Source organism: Gracilinanus agilis, chromosome 5, assembly GCF_016433145.1.
Source record: "Gracilinanus agilis isolate LMUSP501 chromosome 5, AgileGrace, whole genome shotgun sequence".
Classification (NCBI taxonomy): Eukaryota; Metazoa; Chordata; class Mammalia; order Didelphimorphia; family Didelphidae; genus Gracilinanus; species Gracilinanus agilis.
In genome coordinates this window covers 238,975,150-239,000,339 of record NC_058134.1, presented here as the reverse complement: position 1 = coordinate 239,000,339, position 25,190 = coordinate 238,975,150, and the positions used below count along the sequence as shown (strand labels likewise).

The window sequence follows — 25,190 nt, the reverse complement described above, 5'->3', positions numbered from 1 at the left end:
AATCCTCATTACCTAGACCAGTGCCTGCCTCATACTAATGACTGAAAAATATCTGTTGAAATGAAGTGAGTTAAATTGTCCCCAGCAGTAACCGGAGAAGTGTTGCTGCTGCTTCTGAATAAATTAAGTCATAAAATCTGGTGTTTCACATGGATGAGGGCAAAAGGCATCAACAAAGCTTTTTAAAGATGAAGAAATAAAATGAAAATAGTTTTATATTATTTAATATTTTATTTTTTAATATATAAGTATATATTTAATTTAACTAAGTATATTAATTAAATAAAATTAAAATATAATTTAATATATATTATATAACTATATTAGAAGGTAAGCGTCCTCTCCTAGATTACTGTTTGTCACCATGGAGGGGCTCGAGTAGTTCAATGAAACTATGACCTTGCAAGACAGACAAGTCATAGTGGAGAGTTCTGACAAAGGTGATCCCCTGGAGAAGGAAGTGGCAAACTACTACAGTATCTTTGACAAGAAAACCCCAACAGTGGCTAGATGGCCCAGTGGATAGATGGTCTGGCCTAAAGACTGGAAGTTCAGGGTTCAAATCTGGCCTCCGACACTTCCTAGCTGGATGACCCTGGGCAAGTCACTTAACCCTAATTGTCTAGCCCTTAACACTCTTCTACCTTGGCACCAGTAGTACTATTGATTCTAAAACTGAGGGTAAGGGGTTTTTGTTCTATTTTTAAGGAATAAATGGCAATATCTGGCATTTGTATAACACATTAAGATTTGCAAAGTATATTCTACAAATATAATTTGTATATATACATATGTGTGTATACACACATGTACAGTTTGATTCTTAGAACAACCCTGAGGTAGGTGTTATTTCCTTCATTTTATAGATAAGAACACCGAGACACAGAACAGTTAAGTGACTTATGTAGGGTCACATAGCTAGTAAGAATCTGAGGCAGGATTTGAACTCAGGTCCTCCTGAATCCAAGTCCAACACTATCTACTGTACTACCAAACTGCCTCTTCCAATTCTTTGGAGTGTTATTGCTGATAGGAAGTAGATGTGTTCATAGGCTCATGGGCAAAGTACAATCATTCATATGCACATAGTCACAGGACCATGCCATGCATGAGTTAAATTACTTGTATAGAAAGGCAAAGTCACCTCAGAAAAACTGCCTTTTGACCAAGGTATGAGGGTGAGTATTGATGGGGGGGGGGCATTTCTAGATTCCCCCCTTTTTAGCTTTCAATGGACCAGTATAGCTAACACCTCATCCCCCCACCCCTGGGGAAGACCTATGAGGGAATAAACTCAAAGAAGTTCCCAAACTGGCAAAGCTATAGTGGGGATGTTGAAGGAAGGTGTTGGGGTTCACCCAGCCCAGTTGAGACAAGCCTCCCCCACTCCTAAGTTCAAATTAGCTTTTGCCCATCAAGATGGAGTCAGGTAATGGTCTGCCCCTCTGCCCCAAGATCAGCAGCACCCCAAACTACCTCTAAAACCTAATAACGTTTGTTGTAAAGACAAGGGAATTCAAGGCTATTTGGGTCATGGATATTGGTGGACTATGAGGAAGGGGGGAATCGGGAGGATCACTTCTCTATCACTTATGACCACCCCCCACAAGAGAGCAGTTCTGCTTTCTTCTGTAGCTTGAACTCCAAAACTGATTCTCTCTCACCTAACAATATCCTAACCTTAACTAACTAGCAAACAGGGGATTATTTGAAAGGAGGGGGTACAAGCTGGATCAAGGATAGGTCCCCCGATGCCCACTCTCAAACGGAGTCCTGGCACTATGGCCAACTGAAGCACAAGTATCACAGATTCCTCCTGGGTGGCAATGAAGGTCTGTAAAAAGAGTTTTGCTGTTGTTGACACCAAAATGCCAGGTAATTTCAGGTTTGGAAAAGCTAACTTCTCCCAGATCCTTCCTCACCAACCCCCTCTCCCACCAAGCACCAGCTCAAATCTTTTCAGAAGTCTGTTTTTGACAGTTAGGACCTTCAGAATTCTCCTCCAAACTCCTCTTGCTTCTGGCCCCTCCCTAACAGAATTCTCTCAGAGTTCCATGGGGTCAGCTTCCAGTCCCCTTCCAAGATGTTACCTTGATTTACCCCAATTCCACACTTTCACCAAAGAATTTGCCTCCTGATCATTTCAGGAATATTCCCCTGTTTTCCATGTTCAAACCCCATTTTCTCTTCCTTAATCATTCCTATTGCTCCACTGACTTACTAATCCACTGGAATATACAAGAAGAATAAGGATGCTCCATTCCTCAAACTCCACTCTGCCTTCTGACTTATCCCTTCTTTCCCAAAGCCACAAGAATCTAATACACGCCAGCCACTATGCTAAAAGTGGAAGGAGAGAAAGAAAGACAAAAACATGGTCTCTGTCCTCAAAAATAATTAAGTACTTCAAAAATCTATGAAGAGAAGCAGCTGAATGACTCAGTGGATAGAGAGCCAGGTCTGGTGATGGGAGGTCCTAGGCTCAAATCTGGCCTCAGGCACTTCCTAGCTGTGTGACTCTGAGCAAGTCACTCAACTCAACCCCATTTGCCTAATCTTTGCAGTTCTGCTTTGGAATCAATATTTAGTATTGACTCTAAGACAGGAGGCAAAGGTTTTTGGAGCAGATGAAGGTAATCTGAGAATGAAGGACATTTAAGGATGAAGGGAATCAGGAAATATCTCCCCCAGAAGGTAGGATAAGAGCTTGAGCTTTAAAGGAAAGGAGGGAAGGCATCTCAGGAATGGAGGACAGCCAATGCCAAGTCAAGAAGACATGTACTTAAGAAATTTTGATTCCTAATCTGACCTGGCCTCTGATTTATAGTCACATCTCTTTTTTTCCCAGAAGAAGGTTGTCTTTCAGGCTAGGGAATGTCAGAGCTGGAAGAAACTTCATAGGTCCTGTGGAGCCATTCATGCTTGACTAGCCATCCCATCTCCTACATACCTGACACACTGTGACTTTCCAGTTTTGGCTTGAACCCTTTCTCTGAGGAAGAATCTACTATTTCCTAAGAAACCCCACTCATTTTACTTGAGGAGTAACTCTAATTCTAGAAATTTAAAAAAAAATATTTTAAGCCTAAATTTACATTGTTTCAGCTTCCACCAAAGGATTCTTGTTCAGCATTATCCTTCCAACTAGGTAATACAGTGGATAGCTGGGCTTAGAATTAGGAAGACATCTTCATGAGTTTGAATTTGGCCTCAGACACTAGCTGTGTGACCCTGGGCAAATCCCCTAACCCTGTTTGCTTTAGTTCCTCATCTATATAATAAGCTGGAGAAGGAAATGACAAACCACTCCAGTCTCCTTGCCAAGAACCCCCTCCTCCAAAAAAGAATGAAGTCATGAAGAGCTGGACACAACTGAAAAATGACTGAAAGACAATAATCCTTCTTTCATCAGGTGGTCCTTCAAACACTTGAAGACAGATGTCATGCCCTGCCTCCAAAGACTTCTCTTATTCAGGCTATATATGCCCAGTTCTTTCAAATGATCTTCACATGTTATATTCAAAGTCTTTCACCATCCTAATTGTCCTCTTCTTGGCAGGTTACAACTCATCAATATCCTCCTTTAATGAGCATCCGGATAGCACTTTGGCGTGGCCACTCTCTATCACTCTCTCAGGTTCTCCTTCACTTGCCCACACTCACTCATTGGCTCCAATCCTTCAGTAATGGCGTCACTTTCTGAGGTTGGTCCAGAATGTGTTTGTACCCCCAAATCAGATCTCAAGTCTCAAAGACCTTTGCCTACTGCCACTCTCATCCACCAGAGGGCAATGGGGTTCTTTGATCCATCTCTATCAATGCCAGTATTTTAGAAAAACATTTCATCAAGGTAAAATAAATATTAATTCCAAACTCCAATTCACTTCACACATTCCTAGACCATGACCCTTCCAATTTCATGAATATCGACGCCACCCCCAAGTGGCATACAGGGCTGATTAATCCTACCTAGCTAAGAGCAAATGGGGTTCCACTCAGAAAACTCATCAAAAAAAATTATGGATTAGTTTCTCAATAGTGCAATGCAGGGACTCATACTCAGTGGGCAGGGCATGGGAGTCTTCTAAAGTGGCAAGATTTGAGTAAACAGGGTGCCACTGGGTTCTGGTTTCACTTCCAAATAATTGTGTCTCCATACCTTAATCTCTAGCTTCCCTTCATTGTTTGCTGGCAGGTACCTTTGTTTAATTGCATTTCTCTGCTTTGAACACTGGAAAAGAGTTATCTTCCTTGGGCACAAGTTGCCTGGATATCACAGAACAAGGTGAGTGGGACTCCCAGGTAATTGGAAGTTTGTCTCTCCCCGTGTTCAGAGTCCATTTTTCAAATTGCCCCATTCCCACTTCCTTGGTTACTCCTGCCCCTGGGGCTGTACAGGAAAGGCAGAGGCATTACATTCCTCAAATATGACATGCAGAAATGAACACACTGTGGTCTAAGCAGAGGGAATATCACTGACACAAGTTCTCCCTGCTTGGTGGAGGTGATGGCTCAGCCCCTTGTCACCCTCCAAAGTTCAGCAGCAGGGACCACAGAGACTTGGAAGTAGCAGTGACAATTGGAGCAGAACTTTGAGGAACTGGCTACCCTCCAGCATTCATCTGAATTCTAGCAGTGCCCTTAATCAGTCAGAAGCATTGTCCTCCCTACTGAGAACATTCTGAGTGTATCAAACTTTTTTCCCCCCAGCAAGTAGAATATCTCTTAAGGTTCCTGGGCCAGAGTTAGGTGACAATAAACCCTTAGCCAAAGATATGCTGGTAATCATTTAACAAACCTCTCTGAAGAGCACAATATACTTTTTTTTTAATCTTTACCTACCATGTTAGATTCAATATTATGTATTGGCTCTAAAGCAGAAGAGAGGTAAGGGCTAGACAATGGGGGTTAAGTGACTTGCCCAGGGTCACACAGCTAGGAAGTGTTTGAGGCCACATTTGAACCCAGAACCTCAGATCTTAACGCACAGTTCTCTATCCACTGAGCCACCTACTAGCTGCCCTGACCCAATACACTTTTAAATTTAATTTATATGATTAACATTTTCCTCTATCACTTCCCAAAGTCTAGAGCAGTGGTTCTCAAACTTTTTTGGCCTACTGCCCCCTTTCCAGAAAAAAGTATTACTTAGCGCCCCCATCACATACTATCACCACTCCCTTACAGTTATTCACCGCCCCCAAATGCACCTGTGGCCATCACCACCCACCCTGGCTTACTGCAGCACCCACCAGGGGGCGGTGGCACCCACCTTGGGAATCACTGTTAGACAATCAAGTGGGGAATGGTTGAACAAATTGTGCTACAGGTTGGTGATGGAATACTGTTGTGCTATAAGAAATGAAAAGCAAAATGATTTCAGAAGAAAACTGGAAAAATCTGCAGGAACTGATGCATAGCAAAATAAGCAGAGCCAGGAAAACATTGTACATAAGTAACAGCAATATTGGATAATGATGATCTGTGAAAACTTGGCAACTCTCAGCAATGCAATGATCCGGAACAATTCTGAAAGACTTATGACTATCACAGGGAATGCTCTCCACCTCCAGAGAAAGAACTGTTGGAGTCATCTTTCACATCAGTATATCTTTGGTTTTATTTTGGGGTTTTGGTTTTGTACGAGTTTGCTCTCACAACAATGACCAATATGGAAGTGTGTTTTGCATGGTGATAAAAATTAAAATGTTTAAAAAGCCATTTTTCCTATGTGTTTGTGGATCAAAGTAGTGTCCAGGTAATTATGAACAACAGCTCTGTTTGTGATTATTATCATTATTGTTATTATTTTATCCTAATATACTTCAGTGGAGTTTAGGGGGAAAAGTTCTTGGAACAAATTACTCTCCTTTTATTCTTTTTTACCTCATGTTCTTTGGACTGTTTCATGAGCAGATAAAATAATTATCTTTGATAATTGAATAACAATATTAAGATTTTTTTAACCCATGAGATCTGATCAGATCACCAAGTGATACAGAGGACAAGAGTCCAAAGACAGAGCCTCATGGAAGACCTATAGTTAGAGCGTAGGATACAGTGATGGACAAGCAAAAGAGATTGAGGAGAGGCAAGTAGTTGAGTTTCCATGTTATCACATCCATGTAGACACATTTTAAGCAACTTCAGTACAGTTCTAGCTAGGTGACACAGTGGACAGAGTGGCACTCATCTTCCTGAGTTCAAATCTGGCCTCAGACATATACAAGGACACACAAGGTACAGTTGGGTGGTGCAGCGGCTAGAGCACTAGACCTAGAGTCAGGAAGACCTCAGTTCAAATCTGGTCTCAGACACTGACTAGCTGTATGACCCTGGGCAAGTCACTTAACCCTATTTGCCTCAGTTTCTCATCTATAAAATGAGCTGGAGAAGGAAATGGGAAACCATTCCAGTATCTTTGCCAAGAAAATCCCAAATGGAGTCAAAAGAGTTGAACATGACTAAACAACAGCAGTATAACTCCAGCAGCAGACACAGTGATGGGGATTTTGACCTCATCCTTTTCCGAATTCTGCTTAATTTCTATCTTTTATTCCACATAGTTTAGATGTTCTAAGTATTTGTACTCTAGATCCAGAATTTGATCCTTACACTATGCCATCTCTATAGCATCATTATCATCATCACATATGCAGATAAGTGCTACAATGGATACAGTACTTGGCTTAGAATCAGGAACTCCTGGGTCTGAATCCTCACTTTCAGTTTGGTTATTTGAAAGTATTTCTTCATCTGAAAAATGAGAATAGCATAATCCTCCTCTCCCAAGGTGGTTGTGAGAATTAAATAAGATAATATTTGTAAAGCACTTTGCAAAACAAAAGGACACACATATATATATACACACATACATATGCTATCATTGTCATCTATTATTAATAAATCAAGATTAATATATTATTAATATATTCATACATGGTAGCTATTTTTACTATAGTTATCTCTGAATAAGTAAGGCTCAAAGTATTTAGGCTTTGCCTTACTTTGAATGCAAAACTCTCACCTACTTAAAAAGAATGAAAAGAAGCCAAATACCAAACAATCTCTCTTCTCAAACTCACCCAGTGACAGATCCAAACTGATAAGTAAAAATATTTGTTTTATTAATTAAATAAATTAAGATAGCATCAATATAACTATTTAAAAATTATTTCCCCATTAACATGGGGAAAATAGAAGGAAATCAATATAAATATTTAAAAATAAAATATATAAAAATGAATAATATTTTATTGAAACAAAAGGTCAGGCTAGAATCACATTCCCAGCACTGACTCATTTTTTTTTCATTTTTTTTAAAACCCTTAACTTCTGTGTATTGGCTCCTAGGTGGAAGAGTGGCAAGGGTGGGTAATGGGGGTCAAGTGACTTGCCCAAGGTCACACAGCTGGGAAGTGTCTGTGGCCAGATTTGAACCTAGGACCTCCTGTCTCTAGGCGCGACTCTCAATCCACTGAGCTACCCAGCTGCCCCACAACTGACCCATTTTTAAAGGAGGAGGCAGTTTGGATCTGTGATTTCAGTGCCTTGAGGACCACCAGCAATGAGGAATTCTCTCTATCAACCTAGACTAGCACTACTAGAGAGGAGCCTGGGGAAGGGAGAGGTTAAGTCTTTTGCCTAAGTTATTCAGCCAATAGGAGTCAGTGCTTGTACCTAGGACGTCCTGGTTTCAAGGTTGACCCATGCTGCCTCTCATCTTCCTTTAATTAGTAACAGCCATTACCAACCGGTGAATAATAAAAATCATCTGATCTTTGAAAAAAAAAAAAAAAGCTGCCCTGGAGTCTGGATCCCTCTCCCTGGGGCCTCCTAAACAAATATCTCGAAAGGTATCTAAGAGGAGAGAAGGCCAGTTCCTCATTTCTGTAACTCGTCCAGGTTGCTCGTGTTCAGCAAAGCAGCCCAGGCTGTCTCTGTGGCGGAGGAGGAGGTCACCTGTGGGGAGTGCTTGGCAGCCTGTTCTTCACATCTGAAAACTTTCCCTGGGCCAGAGCTAGCCAGAGCCACGGGAGCCAGTGGCAGCCCCGGCCGGCCGGTCTGTAAGTCAGGGTGGTCAGGGAGGGATCCGTGGCTCCTTCTGACAATTGCTTAAGAGGCTGAGTCTGTTGCTTTGGGCTGTGGTTGGAAATGGTCACCTGCTTTAGCCCTATCTCGATGCTTAGTGAATCATTAACTCCCCAGAGTTTGCCTGATGGGACAGAGAGGCAGCTTCTCTCCTAGAGTTGCTAGACCTTCTGTGTTTGTGTTCTTTCAAGCTAGAGATCAACAAGGTAGGTGCATTTTCTTTTTTATGCACCTTGTGATTGGACTATTGATTTCCAAGGGGGAGGGAGGGGGCAATCTCTGGGCAGCAGCTGAGAAAATCAAATTGATTCTCTTGACTCTCAGACTCATCATGGGAGTCCCCATTGATTTCGGATGCCCTGCTTTGCCCCGGTGTCCTATGGAGGCTTTGAAAGGGCCCTGGAGAGGAGGAAGCAGTCCTCTCATTTGAGCCACATACGCCTCCTCAGCCTGAGGTCATTTTTTTTCCTTTTTTTTTTAAACCCTTACCTTCTGTCTTAGAATCAATACTAAGTATCTGTTCCAAGGCAGAAGAAGGGTAACGTAACGGATAGGCAATTAGTGGTTGGTGATTTGCTCAGTCACACAGTTAAGAAGTGCCAAATTTGAACCCAGGACCTCCTGTTGCCAGGCCTACCCCCCCCCCTTGATTTATTTTCTAATGAGCCTTTGCCATCCTTTTGGGGGCAATAAATGGGTTGGCTAAACTATACTCCAGAAGCCATCCAGCTAAAGAAAGATTCTACCATCATAGCTCTTAAACTGGAAGGGATCATCTTTTTATAGGATCATAGAACCGAAAGGGATGTGAGAGGTGATTCAGTTCAACCTCCTGATTTTACAGAGGAGAGAAGTGAGGTCCAAAGAGATGGAGTGCATTGCCCAAGATCACAGCACCATTGAGTGTCTGGAAGAAGATTAGGACCAAGGTCTTTCTGACTAAATCTTGCTCTCTGTTGTGCCCTACTGTCTCATTTTACAGATGAGAAAACCAAGGCCCATGGAAGTGAACAGACTTGCTCTAGATAATACAAATATTGTGTCAGAGTCAGGCTATGAACCCTGCTGCTCCGACTCCAGAGGCAGTGTTCCTTTTATTGTAACATGATGCCTCCCAGCCAAGAAAGCTGGAGAGGAAGATGATGTAGGAACCATCAGGGAGGATATGGGAGTGTCCATTACTCAGGGCAGTTCCAGGTCTAGAGTCAGAAAGACTCATCTTCATGAGTTCAAATCCAGCCTCAGACATTTACTAGATGTGTAATGCAGGAGAAGTCAGTTCACCCTGTTGCCTTCAGGTCCTCATCTGTCAAATGAGCTGGAGAAGGAAAGGGCAAACTGCTCTAGTATCTTTGCCAAGAAAACAAAAAACGGGGGTCAGAAGCCAGACACAATTGAACAACTACCCCCCAAAGGATATAGTAGTTCAGGTTTAGGGGTGGGGGAAGTTCATCATTGAGGTGTAGATCTCCCCCAAATCATCATCAGTTCAGTACCCACTATGTGCCTGTCACCATGGATACAAAGGAAAAAATAAAATTCCCTTGCCCTCAAGAAGCTTCTATTTTAAGGAAATGTTCTAAACTCTAAGTTAAAAAACTTCCTCCACTGCAACAGATCATTTTCTTATCCAGAATTTAGAGGGTTTGGGAGATATTTGTCCAGGGTGCCAAGAGATGTGGGTGGCATTAGGTGGCACAATGGAGAGTAACATACCTAGAGTCAGGAAGACGAGCTTAAATATGGAATTAGACACTTACTAGCTATGTGATCCTGGGCAAGTCACTTAACATCTGTTTGTCACAGTTTCCTCAACTATAAAATGAGAATTATAATATCACTTACCTCTCAGGGTTGTTGTAAGATCAAGGGAAATAATATTTGTAAAGCACTTAGCAGAGAGTCTGGCGTATAATAGGCACTACATAAATAATAGCTATTACCTTCATCATTAGTATATGAATTGTCTATAGTGGCAAAGCTGGCATGCATCAAAAGGCCTTCTGAGGGGAGCAGCTGGGTAGCTCAGTGGATTGAGAGTCAGGCCCAGAGGCGGGAGGTCCTGGGTTCAAATCCGGCCTCAGACACTTCCCAGCTATGTGACCCTGGGCAAGTCATTTGATCCCCATTGCCCACCCTTACCACTCTTCCACCAAGGAGCCAATACACAGAAGTGTTAAGGGTTTTAAAAAAAGGCCTTCTGACTCTAAAGCTGCCCACTCCATCCATTATGTCAAGCTACTTCTTCATTAGTGAAGTAAGGAAGTCTAGGGTTCAGCTGTGAGGCCAGCCTCCTCCTCAAAAGCAGCTTGGCACCATAAAAAGGATTCTGGATTTGGGGTCAGATAACCTAAATTCAGAACCCTACTCTTCCACTTATTATCTGTGTGACCCTGGGCAAGTCATTCAACATCCTTCAACTTTAGTATTCTGTTCTAGTAAATGTTGTTGTTCAGTTGTTTCAGTCGCATCCAACTATTCATGACCCAACCTGAGGCTTTTTTGGCAAAACGTTGGGATGCTTTGTCATTTCCTTCTCCAGTTCATTTTACAAATGAGGAAACTGAGGCCAACAGGGTAAAGTGACTTGCCCAAGATCTCACAGCTGGTAAGTGCCTGAGACTAGATTTGGACTCATGAAAACGAGCCTTCTTGATTCCAGGTCCACTGCTCTATCCACTGTACTACATAAGTGCCTGTGACTGTACTCCTGGCCAGTCCTAAGATTCAATGTCTCATTCTCCTTTCTGCCTATGCATAGTAATCCCTCCCATTAAGGCAAAATTGAGTGGTTAGGGCAAGCCCAGGCACTCAGGGTATTAGTACTCTTATTTGTTCAACAGATTTGGAAAGCCAAAACTAAACATAACATGAAACCTAGATAAATAAGCTGAATGCTTTTTAGCATTGTCCCTGTGGAAAACTTGGGCAATCAGACAAAGGGGAGAGATGATGGCATTTCTGGGGAGGAAAGCTTCTCTGGGAAAGTACTTCCAGCCTTAAGTCCAGCCACCCAGGGCAGAACAAGGCCCTTTCCCATCCTGCATCCTGATGGGCTCTGACTCTTAATAAATCATCAAGTTTTCAAGAACGAATATTTCCCCACCATTTTTTTCCTTTTAGTAGTTTGAATGGGAAGAAGTGCCATCTGAGGACAGAAGCAAAATACGGGACCATTCTCAGCTATGACCAAGTGGGAATTTTTTTTCTAGCATCCTCTGTTTACCTCCTCCCACTCCAGCAAAAGTTATCAGTATGTATATACACCTAGGGACACATATACCTATATATGGCAGGTATAGATATACCTAGGGGTAGTGGTGTGGAGATGTCTTTGTGGACCTATAGACATATATGAGTATATGCTTGGGCATCTGATCCCATAAACATTTATCAAGCTGCTACTAGGTACCAGGCACTGTGCTAAGTGCTGAGGATACAATTAATAAAAGAAAAACAGTCCCTGCCCTCGGACAGTCTGCAATCTAAGGAGATGGGGGAGACAATGTACAAAAGGAGTCAGGAAAGGAAAGGGAGGGACAAGGGACACGTGGAGTTGAAACTAAGTAGAACATGTAGGTTAGAGCAGCCAGTTGACACCCGAGTTCAAATGTGGACTCAGATATTAGCTGTGTGACCCTGGGCAAGTCACATAAGCCTGTTTGCCTCAGTTTCCTCATCTGAAAAATGAACTAGAGAAGGAAATGGCAAACCACTCCAGAATCTCTGACACGAAAACCCCAGATGGGGTCAAGAAGAGTTGGACATGACTGAACATGAACTCAACAACAAAGAACATGTAGGTATATATACATATCTGTGTATATAAATACAGATGTTTGTGTACATATATATATAATGTGAAATCAGAAATTCTTTCAAAGTCAATTCTCAACACAAAACTCTGAGATATAAGCTTAACAAAAGGAATTTCAAGTTTTCAAAAATGAATCCATTAAACTATATTCATTGTTTAAAGACCTACCATGACCCTTTTATTCTCTATCATTTTCATTTATCTGAAATATAGCTGAAAACTATGAAGTAGGAGGGGGAAGTGGTTTCTGAATTGGTAAAATAGATGCCACCAAGAATGTATTCTAAAGTTTATGCACCTTGTAATTGGGAAGGGGGTTTCACTCTGAGTTTTATATTTTTACTCTGTGTGTGTGTTTGTGTGTGTATATATATATATATATATACATATATATGTAATGTATGTGTGNCCCTGTTGCCTTCAGGTCCTCATCTGTCAAATGAGCTGGAGAAGGAAAGGGCAAACTGCTCTAGTATCTTTGCCAAGAAAACAAAAAACGGGGGTCAGAAGCCAGACACAATTGAACAACTACCCCCCAAAGGATATAGTAGTTCAGGTTTAGGGGTGGGGGAAGTTCATCATTGAGGTGTAGATCTCCCCCAAATCATCATCAGTTCAGTACCCACTATGTGCCTGTCACCATGGATACAAAGGAAAAAATAAAATTCCCTTGCCCTCAAGAAGCTTCTATTTTAAGGAAATGTTCTAAACTCTAAGTTAAAAAACTTCCTCCACTGCAACAGATCATTTTCTTATCCAGAATTTAGAGGGTTTGGGAGATATTTGTCCAGGGTGCCAAGAGATGTGGGTGGCATTAGGTGGCACAATGGAGAGTAACATACCTAGAGTCAGGAAGACGAGCTTAAATATGGAATTAGACACTTACTAGCTATGTGATCCTGGGCAAGTCACTTAACATCTGTTTGTCACAGTTTCCTCAACTATAAAATGAGAATTATAATATCACTTACCTCTCAGGGTTGTTGTAAGATCAAGGGAAATAATATTTGTAAAGCACTTAGCAGAGAGTCTGGCGTATAATAGGCACTACATAAATAATAGCTATTACCTTCATCATTAGTATATGAATTGTCTATAGTGGCAAAGCTGGCATGCATCAAAAGGCCTTCTGAGGGGAGCAGCTGGGTAGCTCAGTGGATTGAGAGTCAGGCCCAGAGGCGGGAGGTCCTGGGTTCAAATCCGGCCTCAGACACTTCCCAGCTATGTGACCCTGGGCAAGTCATTTGATCCCCATTGCCCACCCTTACCACTCTTCCACCAAGGAGCCAATACACAGAAGTGTTAAGGGTTTTAAAAAAAGGCCTTCTGACTCTAAAGCTGCCCACTCCATCCATTATGTCAAGCTACTTCTTCATTAGTGAAGTAAGGAAGTCTAGGGTTCAGCTGTGAGGCCAGCCTCCTCCTCAAAAGCAGCTTGGCACCATAAAAAGGATTCTGGATTTGGGGTCAGATAACCTAAATTCAGAACCCTACTCTTCCACTTATTATCTGTGTGACCCTGGGCAAGTCATTCAACATCCTTCAACTTTAGTATTCTGTTCTAGTAAATGTTGTTGTTCAGTTGTTTCAGTCGCATCCAACTATTCATGACCCAACCTGAGGCTTTTTTGGCAAAACGTTGGGATGCTTTGTCATTTCCTTCTCCAGTTCATTTTACAAATGAGGAAACTGAGGCCAACAGGGTAAAGTGACTTGCCCAAGATCTCACAGCTGGTAAGTGCCTGAGACTAGATTTGGACTCATGAAAACGAGCCTTCTTGATTCCAGGTCCACTGCTCTATCCACTGTACTACATAAGTGCCTGTGACTGTACTCCTGGCCAGTCCTAAGATTCAATGTCTCATTCTCCTTTCTGCCTATGCATAGTAATCCCTCCCATTAAGGCAAAATTGAGTGGTTAGGGCAAGCCCAGGCACTCAGGGTATTAGTACTCTTATTTGTTCAACAGATTTGGAAAGCCAAAACTAAACATAACATGAAACCTAGATAAATAAGCTGAATGCTTTTTAGCATTGTCCCTGTGGAAAACTTGGGCAATCAGACAAAGGGGAGAGATGATGGCATTTCTGGGGAGGAAAGCTTCTCTGGGAAAGTACTTCCAGCCTTAAGTCCAGCCACCCAGGGCAGAACAAGGCCCTTTCCCATCCTGCATCCTGATGGGCTCTGACTCTTAATAAATCATCAAGTTTTCAAGAACGAATATTTCCCCACCATTTTTTTCCTTTTAGTAGTTTGAATGGGAAGAAGTGCCATCTGAGGACAGAAGCAAAATACGGGACCATTCTCAGCTATGACCAAGTGGGAATTTTTTTTCTAGCATCCTCTGTTTACCTCCTCCCACTCCAGCAAAAGTTATCAGTATGTATATACACCTAGGGACACATATACCTATATATGGCAGGTATAGATATACCTAGGGGTAGTGGTGTGGAGATGTCTTTGTGGACCTATAGACATATATGAGTATATGCTTGGGCATCTGATCCCATAAACATTTATCAAGCTGCTACTAGGTACCAGGCACTGTGCTAAGTGCTGAGGATACAATTAATAAAAGAAAAACAGTCCCTGCCCTCGGACAGTCTGCAATCTAAGGAGATGGGGGAGACAATGTACAAAAGGAGTCAGGAAAGGAAAGGGAGGGACAAGGGACACGTGGAGTTGAAACTAAGTAGAACATGTAGGTTAGAGCAGCCAGTTGACACCCGAGTTCAAATGTGGACTCAGATATTAGCTGTGTGACCCTGGGCAAGTCACATAAGCCTGTTTGCCTCAGTTTCCTCATCTGAAAAATGAACTAGAGAAGGAAATGGCAAACCACTCCAGAATCTCTGACACGAAAACCCCAGATGGGGTCAAGAAGAGTTGGACATGACTGAACATGAACTCAACAACAAAGAACATGTAGGTATATATACATATCTGTGTATATAAATACAGATGTTTGTGTACATATATATATAATGTGAAATCAGAAATTCTTTCAAAGTCAATTCTCAACACAAAACTCTGAGATATAAGCTTAACAAAAGGAATTTCAAGTTTTCAAAAATGAATCCATTAAACTATATTCATTGTTTAAAGACCTACCATGACCCTTTTATTCTCTATCATTTTCATTTATCTGAAATATAGCTGAAAACTATGAAGTAGGAGGGGGAAGTGGTTTCTGAATTGGTAAAATAGATGCCACCAAGAATGTATTCTAAAGTTTATGCACCTTGTAATTGGGAAGGGGGTTTCACTCTGAGTTTTATATTTTTACTCTGTGTGTGTGTTTGTGTGTGTATATATATATATATATATACATATATATGTAATGTATGTGTGTGTGTGTATATATATATATATATATATATATATATATATATATATATATATATAAACATATATAAACCCTTACCTTCCATCTTGGAGTACTGTGTATTGGCTCCAAGGCAGAAGAGTGGTAAGGACTGGGCAATGGGGGTTAAGTGACTTTCCCAGGGACACCCAGGTAGGATGAGTCTAAGGCCAGATTTGAACCCAGTACCTCCTGTCTCTAGGCCTGGCTCTCAATCCACTGAGCCACCCAGCTGCCCCCTGCATATATTTTTTAATCTTGGTCATCAGATCATTCCTCCTGCCCACTCACCCCCTGGCAGATGATATAAAGATGTAAAAAATAGCTAAAACAGAGAATGAGAAGGTCAAAATCCAAAAAAATCTCTATCCATCAGTTTCCTCAACTGCAAAATGGGAATAATAATAGCTCTTATCTCCCAGGATTGTTATGAGAATCAGATGAGATCATATTTGTAAAATATTTCACATCATACCTGGCACGTAGTAGTTGCTTAATAAATGCTCGTTTCCTTCCCTAGGCCCTTCTTTCTTTCTCTCCTTCCTTCCTTCCCTCCTTCATCTCACTGTTTAATGAGGGAGAAAATGACCAGGCTGGTATTTCTGTTTCAAAAACATTTTGATCCAGAATGGTCAAAGAGTTGGGTTTGGGTTTTTTGTTTGTTTGTTTTTGTTTTTGTTTTAAAGTAGGGGTATGGAGGCAGAGAGGTTTTTAAAGGGATAAACCTTTTAAGTAGGCAAAATGACTTCAGCTTCCAAATGTTCCACATGAGTGAGGTTGTACTCCATTTTATAGACTCGAATACAGTACCTTCAGGTTTCAGAAGAAGTAGGCAACTTTTCACTATCCATCATCTACAATCCATATGAAGTTTGAAAACATCACTCCTGCTTCTCCTAGAGAGAGAACATGGCACCCAAGAAAGAATTCTAGTTTGAGACTGGAAGCAAACTAAGTGGGAATCCCCGTACTTTCACTTCCTCCCTGTGTGATTTTGAACAAGTCATTTCCCCTCCCTGGGCTTCAGTGTACTCATCTGTGAAATGAGGAAGCTGAACCAGATTAACTCCGAAGGCCCCTTTCTGCTCTAAATCTCTGATCCTATGTTCTGTACCAAAGAAGGGAAGGAGACAGTGGATTTTTTTCAGGTGTGTCACTATGGCCCACTCATCCCATCAAGAACTAAAAGTAACCAAGAGTTCACTTTAGAGGAATTTCTATCTTCTTTTAATGTTTTTTTTTCCATGCATCATTCCTTTTTTCAACTGGAGTGTAATGGAAATGGCTAAGCCATTTCAAAATGGCCCTGAACTAAACCTTGTTTTGTAAATGGGATATATATCTCTTCCTAGATTTGTTGGGGGTTGGAGGACTAGGAGTAAGAATGACTTAGCAACTAATAATCATTGGAAGCAGATCTCTACACAGGGATGAAGAACATCTGGTAAACTAGGGGTGGGGGTTCAATTTTTCCCAAAACTTCAAGACTGATAAGATCTCAAATGTGTTTTAAAAATGCTTTTCATCATAATCTCTAAAGCCTTCTATAATTTAACCCCCAAGGAAAGCTTCCTGATTTCCTTTATGTGTCCCTAGGATGCACTGGTGAGGGGAAGGGTATGCTGCATCTTAAAATAAAATTAAAAAAAAAACCCTACAACATCAGAGCCTGGGGGAAATGAAATACATCTTTATTCACTTACAGTGCAATCACCAATGTTATGAGTTCCAAGAAGCCTCCTAAATATCTTTATAAATATTTTTAGGCTTTCTTCTTAGAAACAGGAAGGCATGTTATTCAGGCAGTAAACAAACTTAATCACTAAAGTATTTAGATCAAAATACTGGTATCCCAAATGTTAATTATGGGCGCTTTTTTTTCCATCTAGATGGTAATCATACTATTTCTCTTTCCATCTAGCATTGATGGTGGATCAGAAATTCCAGGCCTCCTCCAGTGTCCCTTAAGCCAATTCTCCATTACTGACAACAGATTCCAAACTCTCAGTCCATTTTATTAAAAAAATGCAACAACCCTCCTCTAATTATGCTCTGGAACCGAATGAAGAAGCTCACTTGAATGTGGAGAAAGAAGAGCTACACCACAGTGGTAGCTCTTTGGAGGACAGTGATTCAGAGAGCATCCCAGGGGCTCCCTCCGAAAATGAGGTCATTGCCTCTGGGCAAGACAAAGATACACCCATTGAGATAAGAGGTCATGGGGGTTGTCCTAACCAGCCCCAGAAGAGTCCCTCACCAGAGTATACTAGTGGCCAAGGTAACCTCTTTCAATTTGACAGGCAAGCCCCAGGCCGGATTTCTACTTCTCCCACTTTGAGGCGACTCAGAAGCAGCACCTCTCAGCTTCCCCCTCATCAGGACTCTTTGGAAACATCTAACTGGAAAAACTGGAAGGGGGCCCCGGGTTCTCTGAGCAGAAGTCTTCCCAGAAGCCCCAAGGCTTGCTCGAAGTCTCTGTCATCCTTGAACCTCAGTTCCAAAGCAGTTCCCCACTTGCAAACAACAATAGCATCATTTGATTTTATAAACTCCAAAACCAGTTGGCCATTTCCAGCAAACAGCCTCATGGACAATGATGCTTGCTCCGGAATACAGACCAACAATATGGCCCACTCCAATCACACTTCTCTGTCTGGGAAAGATCATCCATCTCAGTCTACATCTCTGATCTTTAATCAGAGGAATCAGGTAAGACAGATCAAGACAAAAAAGGATTTTGCCCTGTCCTTGGAAACTGCTCACATTTCAATAGGTCTCAGTATCTCTAAACCTTGGGTTTTCATTCAGTGATTTATAACTACACCTGAGTAGACCCTGGGCATACCACTCTCCAAGGGGCAACATAGCCAATAATCAATAAACATTTATTAAGCACCTGTGCTATGATATAGTAGAAAGCATGCCAGATTTGCAATCATAGGTTGTCAGTCACTATGTCTGACTCTTTTTTTACCCCATTTGGGATTTCATTGGTAGAGATAATGGCATGGTTTGGCATTTCCTTCTCCAGTTCATTTTACAGATGAGGAAACTGAGGCAAACAGGATTAAGTGACTTTCTCAAGTCATATAGTAAGTGTCTGAGGCTGGATTTGAGTTGAGGAAGATGAGCCTCCCTGCCAGCCCAGCACTCTGTCTACTTATGCCACCTAGTTACAATCAGAAGATGTGGGTTCAAATCCTGTTGCTATTACTACCTTCATGATTATTGAGAAAGTCCTTTAATTTCTCAGAGCTCCATTTCTTCAACTGTAAACTGAGCAGGTTGAATTAGGTGTCTTCTAAAATCCCTTTTGGCCCTACGTCTGTGATCCTATGACCTCATTCTTCTGAGAGGCAAAGACGGTTTACTCACATATATTATTACAAGGCTATAGGAGGAACTCTTCACTTTTTTGAAAGTGAGGGGAGGGATAGTACAACAGCAATAATGGGGGGAAAGTAGAGAGACCTCAGGAGAAGAAGTTTCATTAGGTCTATCCTTTAGCTCTTAGCAGGTTCTACTTCCATTTTTTAAAGCTTCCTATTAATCCATGGTTTTTCTGACCCACTTAGTGGGTGACATAGTGAGTACTAAAGGGGAGAACTGGCCTTGCCTAAAGTCAGTAGTATTTGGCCGAGGTAAGAGACCATAGAAATTCATGCTGGAGTTAGGATATCCATTCTTCATAGAACTGGAGGGAAGCAATGAGCGACCAGCATGTTTTTATTTTTTAATATACCCTCTATTTACTAATAACTTTGCTAGGTATAAGAAACAAATCCCCCCCAAACTACTAAAAATGAAAACAGTTCCTTCCCTCTAGTAGCTTCTCTTCTATTAGGAGTGAGAGTGGGAGGCTACAACAGGTACACAAATAAGAAAATTAAAAATATCTACAAAGGAATTTCTGGGGTTGGATACTAGCAATTGTGTCAGAATAGGTTTTTTTGTCACAGTTGAGCTGAATCTTGTAAAGATAGATAGGAGTTCTATAAGGTAGAAGTAAGGAGAAAATTGGGGTGACTGTGATATAGTGAACAGAGTGCTAAGTCTGGAGTCAGGAAGATTCCTGTTCCAGAGTTCAAATCTAGCCTCTGATGTTTATGAGCTGTGTGACCCTGGACAAATCACTTAACACTTTTTGCCTCAGTTTCCTCATATGCTAAATGAGTTTGAGAATGAAATGGCAAACCACTACAGCATCTCTGCCAACAAAAACCCAAATGGGGTCACAAAGAGTCAAATACAACTGAGAAACCACTAAACAACAAAGGAGAGAATTCATCCCAACAGAGGAAGTGTGTTATAATGGGAAGAACACTTGACTTTTAAATAAGAGGACTAGGGTTCAAATGCCATCTCTGGTGCCTATGATTACTTATATGCCTTAGGCAAGTCACTTAACCTGGGTTGCCCTTGGATTCCTCTTCTGTAAAACCAGATGGTCGAACTGGATGGTCCCTGAGGTTTCTTTTGTGATCCGTGATCCCTGAGGGCAGGAATTGGTTGACATTTTTTCTTCAAATGAATATATAGAATGTTAGCATATCAAAGATCCTAAATCAGTGTTTATGGATTGGTTGGTTGTACGTCAGAAATGGAATTACATGTATGGGGACAACAGTCAGATGAGTCTAGCTGGACTGAAAGGTAGAAGAGAGGAGTTGGGAAGCTTTTAATGACTAATGGAAGTGGTTGTATTTCATCCTAGTGACAATGGGAACCACTGAAACTTATAGAGCAGTGGAGAGACGTCAGACTTGTGCTTCAGAAAGAAAAGGAGGAGGGAGGGAGAGCTCTTTAAAAATCCCAACTTGAAATATTTAACCCAAACCTGGATTCAATAATTCTGCTTGAGAGGAATGTGGTTTTTCATTCCAAATACATATTTTATAATCTTGATGGCTAAATTTAATTACAACTAGCATTTCTTTTCATTTTAGGGAGAAGAATCTTACCAATCCAGGTGTGTACATATTTATTTTTCCTGTGCTATATAAACTGTTGGTTATTGTTTTGTTTCTTTTTGTGTGTGTGGCGTTTTAAAATTTCAATTGTGTTAAAAGTAAATGAAGAAACTGTGCATTTACTAAGTACTTACTGTGTGCCAATTCCTGTACCAGGCTATTACTTCAATTTATCTTCACAACAATGCGGGGAGATAATTGCTCTTAACCTATTTTATAGCAGAGGAAATTGAAGCAGGCAGAAGTTAAGTGACTTGCCCAAGGTCACTCAACTTTTAAGTACTGAGATAGTATTTGGACACTTTATTCCTGACTCCAGACCCAGTGTTCTATCCACTATCCACTGTCAACAGGATGGAAAAGGCTTTTTTTTAAATTAAGATACCATTTCATAAGTCTCAGTCTCTCTGAAGGAGGGAACAGGTGGCTCATTATAAATAATAGAGATATTTTGAGAGCTGAATCATTATCCATACTTGTAGGTGGGGATTTAGTTCCCAGATGCCTTTCTGCTATATTCAGGTATATTAATCCTGTTTCAGGCAGGCCAAGGTAGTTAGATGCTGTCACTGCTTTAGTTTTAGCTATTCTGGCAGGGTTTATTGGTTTAAGAAACTAAGATAAACAAAGATCTGAAAGGATACTTTGATGGCTCTTATAGTTGAAAGACTAGTGTTATCTAGTAGAAGGATACAATGTTGGACTTGCTGACATAGGACCATAGAGAGTGAGTTAAAAACAAAACTTTTCCAGCTCATTTAGTCCAGTCTCCTCGTCTTACACATAAAACACTTTGTAAACCTCAAGTATTATATACAATATGTTAGTATCTCATCAATCCAGTAACTCCCTACCCTGGTGTCAAATACAACTCATATATGCCTTTTCATTCTGCAGAATTCTTGTCCATGAAATTCAGAAAACTACAAATTACCATTATCTACATTGTATTTTATTTTTATCTATTTAGTCAAACATTTCCAATTACATTGTAATCTGTTTATAGTCCCTTGGCAATGAGTTTGATGTCACTGCCTAGGTCACATACTGATACAGACTGTCAAAGTCTGGGTGAATCACTGAGCCTTTCCCAGGAATGTCACAGCAATCCAGGCATTTATTTAAGATAGCGTAGTAGGATAATGGAAGAAGCTAAATAACCCCCAAGCAGTCCAGAGCCCTATTGAGTTCTCAGTAAAGGCGAGAGCTTGCTGAAGGAACGAGGTCTGAGTTGAGTTTAGAGCACTCTTCTTTTGTAGGGAATCTAGATGCAATTTGGAACTCATAGGGATGGCCAGCTGAGGATTGTTTCATTTGTATGTCAGGAGATTGATTCAGACCCCATTGGGGTCCCCTCATTAGCATATCTGGTTCAGACATATTAGAGTAGACTCATATACATATCAGTGCCAGCTGTTCAGGCTTTTGAGGGTGTCTGGATTTTCAGTGACATCAGGAGGGAACTATAATGAAAGCTCAGATAGCCAAGTGTAGGTTTTCTTGAGTCTTTTCCTTTTCACAAAATATTCTGTAGATACCATTATTCTACTCAGGCTGCTCATCTATGACTCTTCATTCTACATTTAAAAAAAATTCTTACCTTCTATTTTAAAATTGATGCTAGTATCAGTTCCAAAGCAGAAGTGGTAAGAGCTAGGCAACTGGGATTATGTGACTTGCCCAGTCACACAACTAGGAAGTATGTGAGGCCACATTTAAACATAGGTCCTCTAGTCTCTAGACCTGGCTCTCTCTTCATTCTCTCTTTATACAATGATTATGCCATTTGGGGGTATGTGTGATAAATCATTAGTAGTATGCCATAGGCTCCCTACAACCACTGTGCCCCTCCATTGTACTTTGGGTCACTCCCATTTTTTATTCTTCAGTTATCTTGTCATGATCCAGTTATAAGTTGCGGCTATGTAGTATTACCGGGAAAATATTGGCATTGGAAGACTTGTGTTTTGTTTTAGTCAGGAACAGTTTAGAATAGTTAAAAGCATTGTCCAGTTTCCCAAAGGCAAACTTGCCTTCTCTTCTTCAAATCTGAGTCAAGTTACTTTTCAGTTACTAAGCAATTATTAAGGAGCTAATGCTCTGTAATGCTCCTCTGTAATGCCTGTCAAGCATACATCCCCTGATACTCTAACTCATTGGTTTAAACTCAAATGGAAAGAGGGGCCACTAACAGTTATATCACTATCCCTGCAGCCAGCATATTGAATAAGAAAACCACATTTATGTAATATGGAAAGTTAAGATTCATCTCAACCCCTTTTTGGCCCCCAAAACAACCTTTTGATTTTAAAGCAAAAATTCTTAGGTTTGAAACTCTGGACTTGATCTCTGTGAGGCCACAGAGCCCTCCCTTCTCTTGTCTACCATGCTAGGAAACACTGTACATCTTCTAAGCCATTCTAAAAGCTGCATGGTTTCTACTGATATCTGGAAGATCCTTCTCTTGTCTAGACTAAGGTCTGAGTCCACCAATCAGAGAGACTTGGGAAAGGGACATCACAAAGAGCATAAATTGGTGGAAGGGACAGAAGTCACTCTGTTCCTTTGGAAATAGGGACTAGAGAGGGCGAGTGGTCTGACTCAGGGCTGGTTCTGCCTGCTCAGAGGGGAGGCAGCAGAGCTAGCTGGCTACATCTGTTTCATGTTTCTCTCTTTATCTTGCCCACTTATTCCAATTAAAAAATAATCACTGTAAAATTAAGATAGCCTCCAAAGAATTTTAATCATAATAATTTTCTTAGTTTTGCTGAGTGCTTTAAAATATTCTCTCACTTTACCCTTACATCAACCCTATATGAGGTAAGTGTTATTATTATCCCCATTCTATTGAGGTAGAATATGAACCCACGTCCTGAGCTCCAGCTATATGTCAAATTGCCTCTCTGAGAGCAGATTTTTTGAGAGGGTACAAAGTACATATGAAGACATTAGGCCTTGGAAAAGGTAAATGTTCTCAGACAAACAGAGGCTAAGTCACCTGCCTAGAGTCACACAGCCAGCAAGTATCCAAGGCAAGATTAAAACTCTGATTTTCCTGAATACAGTTCTAGCACTCTATTCATTTCAACAGCTAGCTGCCTAAAATTGTATCTCAGTGGCCAAAGTCACTCCCTCCTAGGGCCAGCCCTGCAACTGGTAGAAGTGACAATACTAGACAGGTTTCTATAAAAATACTCAGAAGGAAGTAGGAACAAAAAGCAAACACACCAATAATGTATCCAAATAAATGGTTGGAGAACTATTGCCTTGAAACACAAAAGAAGGGGAATAGGAAGCCATTCATATGGAAGTAGAGGAGCACCATCAGGGTCATGGGCAAATGGGTTGGGAGGCATTTTCTAGTCTTGATTTTACAAAACATAACATTGATTCTTTCCCTAAATTATAAGGAAGCAATCAGATTTTCTTCCCTCAAAGTTTCCAGCACAATACTGTGAGTCTGAAGGTAAATGACTTCAGATTGATTTGTTTTGTATTGTGTAAAGGATCAGCTTAGATCAGGTGATAATTTGATCAGGCCAACTGGTACTTTGCTCCAGGGCAGAACACTTAGAGGAAATTTAAAGGGCAGAAGACTTTAACACAGGGTAGAATGAAATGGTGAGGATATTAACTGAGTTCAGATGCTGGCTGAGAACTCTCTGAATGTGGGGACCAGAGACCTGGCCACTTCTCTCTCCCCACAGAGAAAATCTCAAACATTCCTGCCCTCTTCTCTTTCCCAGGGTTTCTTTTTCCTTCCCTTCTTTTCCTACCAATTAGTATCTCTCCTGCTGACAGTTCTGCCTGTCAAGGCAGAGTAATAATAGTTCCAATGCTTTCTTTCTTCCCCTGGAATGCATAGAAGAGCCACACCTGACAAAGGTTTCCCCAGTAGAGTAGGAAAAGCATGAATCCTGAATCCAAAGGGCTGGATGATTTCCTAAACCCCTTCTAAACCTGTAATTCTAAACTTTAACCTGCTAAATTACCTAATTATCTCCCATTCCATTGAATTTGCCTTAATTACTTCTTGAATGATTTTCTTATAATGAATTACAAAGTTAAATTGAGGATGAATTTTCTACTGGGCACTAAAACTGCTAGGAATGTCAGCTTTTTCTAATAATTTATTCACTGCCCAAAAAAGTAATATGTAGAGACAACATGAACATTTAAAGTCCCTTCCAGCTCTAAATCATCCAACTTTCTACTCTTTTTCTTCTTTTTTCTTTGCTAATGTCACCCACAGTTGTAGAGAGGCAAATTTAGGCTCAATGTAAGAAAATTCTTAGCAGGAAGAGCTATTAAAAATGTAGAATGAACTGAAGGAAGGGAGGTCCTTAACACTGGAGGGCTTCAAACAAGAAACTGGATAAGCTCTTGCCAAGTATATTTTAGATAGGAATCTTGATCAGACATAGCTTGGTCTAGATAGTCACAGAGGTTCCTAATTGGAAGGATCACAGAGTATATATTAAGGACTAAAAGGAACCTTGGTGAGTATTGAGTCAAATATCACCACCACCCCATTTTAGAAAAGGAAACTGAGGGGGCAGCTGGGTGGCTCAGTGGGTTGAGAGCCAGGCCCAGAGATGGGAGGTCCTGGGTTCAAATCTGGCCTCAGACACTTCCCAGCTGTGTGACCCTGGACAAGTCACTTAACCCCCATTGCCTAGTCCTTACCACTCTTCTGCCTTGGAACCAATACACAGTATTGATTCTCAGATGGAAGATAAAGGTTTTAAAAAAGGAAAGTGAGGCATAGAGAAGTTAAATAATTTGCCTTGGGTCATATATATAGTAAATATCTAAGACAGGATTGGAATATCCAAACACATATACACAGTATATACTTGCATATATATATATATATATATATATATATATATATATAGAGAGAGAGAGAGAGAGAGAGAGAGAGAGAGAGAGAGAGAGAGAGGGCGAG

The 25,190-nt window shown here is 40.9% G+C and overlaps 1 protein-coding gene across 1 annotated transcript in view; it reads left to right on the top strand.

The window, feature by feature from the left end:
• Window positions 1-17,352: 17,352 nt before the first annotated feature.
• Window positions 17,353-25,190, top strand: part of PLEKHG7 (pleckstrin homology and RhoGEF domain containing G7) — a 91,817-nt gene continuing 83,979 nt past the window's right edge. The window contains exons 1-2 of the mRNA XM_044679167.1: window positions 17,353-17,400; window positions 17,511-17,981. Coding sequence (XP_044535102.1) covers window positions 17,353-17,400; window positions 17,511-17,981 — 519 coding nt within the window. The remainder of the gene's footprint in view (window positions 17,401-17,510; window positions 17,982-25,190) is intronic.